This window comes from Corticium candelabrum, chromosome 20 (genome assembly GCF_963422355.1).
Source record: "Corticium candelabrum chromosome 20, ooCorCand1.1, whole genome shotgun sequence".
Lineage (NCBI taxonomy): Eukaryota > Metazoa > Porifera > Homoscleromorpha > Homosclerophorida > Plakinidae > Corticium > Corticium candelabrum.
Genome location: NC_085104.1, coordinates 2121247 through 2126246, shown reverse-complemented (window position 1 = coordinate 2126246; position 5000 = coordinate 2121247). Strand labels below are relative to the sequence as shown.

Sequence of the window (5000 nt, the reverse complement as noted above, 5' to 3'; positions counted from 1 at the left end):
GCAGGTCTACAAGCTGTATGCATTCTAATCTGTGGGTCTGCAGGCACTTGATATGAGCTAGGCTGTCTCAGAGTGATTAAATAAATTTTTTTGATTAAATAAAAATTTATTTAATCAGCCATCCCCTAATCCAGAAGTTGTCAGGAATGATCCGTTGGCGAAAGTACAAATATTGAAAAGTGGTCCGGTTGAAACCGGACAAACCAAACCAGTGGCTACGTCCCTTGGAGGATAGAATATCTAACCAGGGGAAAGAAAATCTAACCAAGGGATGACTATCCTAGGATAGTCTAACTAGGTAGGATAAAACATTTTCTTGTTGGGATAAAATACACTAGAATATTCTTATCTGGGGGGAATAAAATATACGGCGGATATTATATACTGTGACACCGGCACAGCCGGCCAACAGCTACAGTCATGGCCGTACCAATATTAGAAACTAGTACTTTCGCCAGAGAGATATCGCATGCCATGAACATTCCAGGGTTCTGCCCACGGTGGTCAGAAGTGGTCGGGCCTGACCATCACTCGACAAACATCGAGCATCACTTCACATGTTCCAACCACCACTATATATTTTAGCTAGTGGTTTACTTGCTCCAATGGATGGCAGACGTCTAACCATGCCATAGTCTAAACGTGAGACTGGGCAACATAGTTCCCGACTGTTGACAAAAGTTGCAGCTTTCATTGTCTGCTATTTCAGATCATAGACCATCAACAGTGCGATACATTCTGTTTGGTGCTTTCTTATCAGAAATAAACCACGCCCTTAATCAGCTGATACCTGACCACTACTCCAAAATCCTAGACAGAACACTGCATTCGATACAGGCTATAAATAATTAATTAAATAATTCATTTATTCGAGACATTTGGGTGTCACTTTGTGACCTTGTATACTCAGACCCTCCTTCATTCCCGGTTGTACACCATTGTTGTAATCCATTCTATTCATTGTAATATGTTGTTCGCTTGACGTTGGAGGCCATTCGATCAAAGCAACAACGAACACCGAATTGCAAGAATCGGCATACGCCTTTACTTTCTCCAAGGAGTAGCATTAACATTTAACAGGGACAAAATTTCTGTGATACAGCATACAGCACGGAGCAAAGAAATTCAAATTACGCATTTAAACACACTCTTAGCGCGCATTAGGTCAGACCAATCTTAATCTGCTTGCGCCGGCTCTGATGTATAACTGCTTTTACCGCCGCACCGCTTATTTTTTATAGACTTTGAAGGAAGGCACTTATTGGAGTGAGGCACTAATTTGAGGCAGGCTCTTAATAATTTTGCATGGAAATCATACACCCGACAGCTATGTAGTACATGATGTGTACCTGTAAGCTTCACGGATATGGACAGAAGGGAATATCAAGGACAAATCTTTGAAAAATGTATTGCTAGCTTGAACGTGAGTACACCTGTATCCTACGTCGGTATAACAGAAGTCAAGAAACAATGTGTGACTCGACTGCTTGGGTGTGCGCCTCGGAGTACGTCTCATTGGTGATGAATCACACAATCAGTGACTGGATAGTGTAGATAGTGAGGCGGTAATTAGAGAGTGGCGCTTATTGCTGTCGGATATGACTACAATATGGTGCTTATGAGAGGATGGCGGTGAAAATGGATAGACTACTTTGGTAATGGTAATCCATTTGGTGTTGTCTGGTATACATGCTTGTGCTAGAGACCTGTACAACAGTCTAAATGTTAAAATGCGAACATGATTTTCTATTGCATTCGTTCATCTCTTGCGTCGTGACATAAACAATGTAATAGGCTTTCGAGTGCTGTATGATGACGTGCTGTGCAGTATTCGTTCTAGTGTCACAGTCTGTGTTGGTAAATACCACTCCACGTCTTTTCTATGTTACAATACATTCGTGTGTACGATTGTAAAACGATGCTCACCTTTCCAATCAGTTGTCGAAACTTTGACACTTTGCTGTCTCTTCTCGTTGTCGACTTCAGTGAATTAAAGCCGATTCTATGACCAAATTGAATCTATTACACGTGCACACACGCATGCACACGCATGCACACACACAGTGACACACACACACACACACACACACACACACACACACACACACACACACACACACACACACACACACACACACACACACACACACATGAGCCCATACCGATTCGGGTCAAACGATCCAGTCGAGCCATCGACGACAATAGAGTTTTGTGAAACCTGGTAATCGCTAAGTTGTTTATCTCGTTCCATGCACACAATACGACACCACACCGTCGAGTCGCTTCTCTCCATCGCGGCCATACGAGCCACCTCCGCAGCTGCTGCACGTCGTCTTCCCTCTTCCTCCCTCAGCTTCTCCTCCTCTTCCACACGTCTCCGTTTCTCCTCCAACATTTTCCTTTCCTGAGCTTGTCGAAGTCGGAGAGCAGCTTGAGCAGCTTCGTGAGCTGCTTGAGCATGCAAACGGTTTAGTGCCTCCTTCTCAGCCAACTCCTTCTCACGATCTAATCGCTGTAACTCTTGTTGTTCTCGTTCATGGGCTATACGTTTAGCCTCCTAATCGATACAAACATTTAATGATTAAGACGCAGGGCTGAGTGTTTCCTTATAAGCAATCAATTTGTTAACAACATTATTCACCAGGGCTGTAGCAAGCGGTCCGGCAAGTCTGGCATTTGCCGGGCCATTTTTCCAACCGAGTTTCACCAATCAACGATTAAACTAAACTTTTTGGAATAGGGTATAGCTGTTTAAATATTAGATATTTATATCTTTAGACTCTGCCTTTGGTGTTCCCGAATTCTTTCGTTCTCGAGACAAGAGAAGCCTTAAACGTTGGGGGAGGGGAAACGAGACTAGCGCTTGACCTACAACATCCAAGACGTCGTCTAGCACAGAGGCGTAGTATGACCTCTAAAAATGGGGGTTAACTGCACGATGCTATGGTGCACGCCCACTTTTATGGATACGTCTACTTTATTGGCTTCTAATTGACTGATTGATAGAATCAGTGCCAGATCCAGGCTGGAAAAAAGGGTGGTGTATATACTATGTACAGTTTTGGTCCTCACACGTATTTACAGTCCACAATTTTTATGATCACGCCTACAAATGATGGAGGGCTATAGCCCGGTCTAGCCCATGTCACGCTATGCCCCTGTCCAGCACATATCCAGAATTGCTATGGCAGACACCACATCAAAGCATACTCACGATCAAGACGTTCCAAACCAACCTCACCAGCCTTTGAATATCATATATCCAATTAGGTTATTAAAAAAAGAAGACGTCTCATAGTTTCCTGTTGTCTTGGTTTGACATGTGGCTATTTCTCCATTACAAAGCTATTGATGTTGTATTTTGTCACCTGTGTAGAAAGAGCTTGCTCTTAAACGAGTGAAGTCTAAGACTGATGCTGCTTCATAAGTAAACTGTGGAGTACTCCAATAACTAGATATTTGAATTTTTATACGTTAATTAATTAATTCTTAATTAAATAATTAATATCAACCAATGTAACTATTTACTATTTATTTATTTTACATATTTATTATTTATTTATTTTATATATTTATTATTTATTTATTTTATATATTTATTATTTAATTTATTTTATATATTATTATTTCTTTATTTTATATATTTATTATTTATTTATTTTATATATTTATTATTTATTTATTTTATATATTTATTATTTATTTATTTTATATATTTATCATTTATTTATTTTATGTATTTATTATTTATTTATTTTAGATTTATTTTAGATATCTAATTATTTATTTATTTTATTGTCGTGCTCAACCAGATCAGTCTGGTTTGTAAAGTCTATTACAAGTACCGGAAGCAAACCCTGCTTCAGAAGTACTTAGACCATCACAGCTGTCTAGAAAGAAGACATGACTTTACCAAGGATCCGAGTAGATCCCAGAAGCACTGTTTTCTGTAAGTGCTGCAGGTTGTGATGACCTGGAATAATGTCCAGCCACCGTGCAATACCTGCGTGCACTGTGCCCAAACCTCCCAAGACCACCGGAACCACCAGTGTTCGACAATGCCACATGCGGCTTATCTCCACTCGCAAGTCGCTGTACTTCGCCAACTTCTCAGCATGTTTCTTGCCAATGTTGCCCTCAGCAGGACAGCTGATATCAATAAGAAGACAAGTGTTTGTTTTCCTATTTCTGAGACAGATGTCTGGACAATTGGCTTTGATCTTCCTGGCAGTGGGGATGGTGGTATCCCACATCATAGTAATGTCATCCGTCTCCACAAGCCTATCAGGATGATGCCGGTACCATCTGCTCTCCACTGGAACCCCAAAATGGCGACAAACATCCCAGTGAATGATGGAGGCCACCTGATTGTTATATATTTATTATTTAATTTATTTTATATATTATTATTTCTTTATTTTATATATTTATTATTTATTTATTTTATATATTTATCATTTGTTTATTTTATGCATTTATTATTTATTTATTTTATATATTTATTATTTATTTATTTTATATATTTATTATTTATTTATTTTATATATTTATTATTTATTTATTTTATATATTTATCATTTATTTATTTTATGTATTTATTATTTATTTATTTTAGATTTATTTTAGATATCTAATTATTTATTTATTTTATATATTTATTATTTAATTTATTTTATATATTATTATTTCTTTATTTTATATATTTATTATTTATTTATTTTATATATTATTATTTATTTATTTTATATATTTATTATTTATTTATTTTATATATTTATTATTTATTTATTTTATATATTTATTATTTATTTATTTTATATATTTATTATTTATTTATTTTATATATTTATTATTTAATTTATTTTATATATTTATTATTTATTTATTTTATATATTTATTATTTATTTATTTTATATATTTATTATTTATTTATTTTATATATTTATTATTTATTTATTTGTATCTAATCAATCTATTTTGCCGGACCATTTTTTCTATG

The 5000-nt window shown here is 36.2% G+C and overlaps 1 protein-coding gene across 1 annotated transcript in view; it reads right to left on the bottom strand.

The window, feature by feature from the left end:
* The window catches only part of LOC134196126 (myosin-IIIb-like), a 30142-nt gene that overhangs the window by 2183 nt on the left and 22959 nt on the right, over positions 1–5000 (bottom strand). The window contains exons 26-27 of the mRNA XM_062665203.1: positions 2163–2557; positions 1927–2002 (exon numbers count right to left, since the gene is read on the bottom strand). Of these exons, the coding sequence (XP_062521187.1) occupies positions 1927–2002; positions 2163–2557 (471 nt within the window). The remainder of the gene's footprint in view (positions 1–1926; positions 2003–2162; positions 2558–5000) is intronic.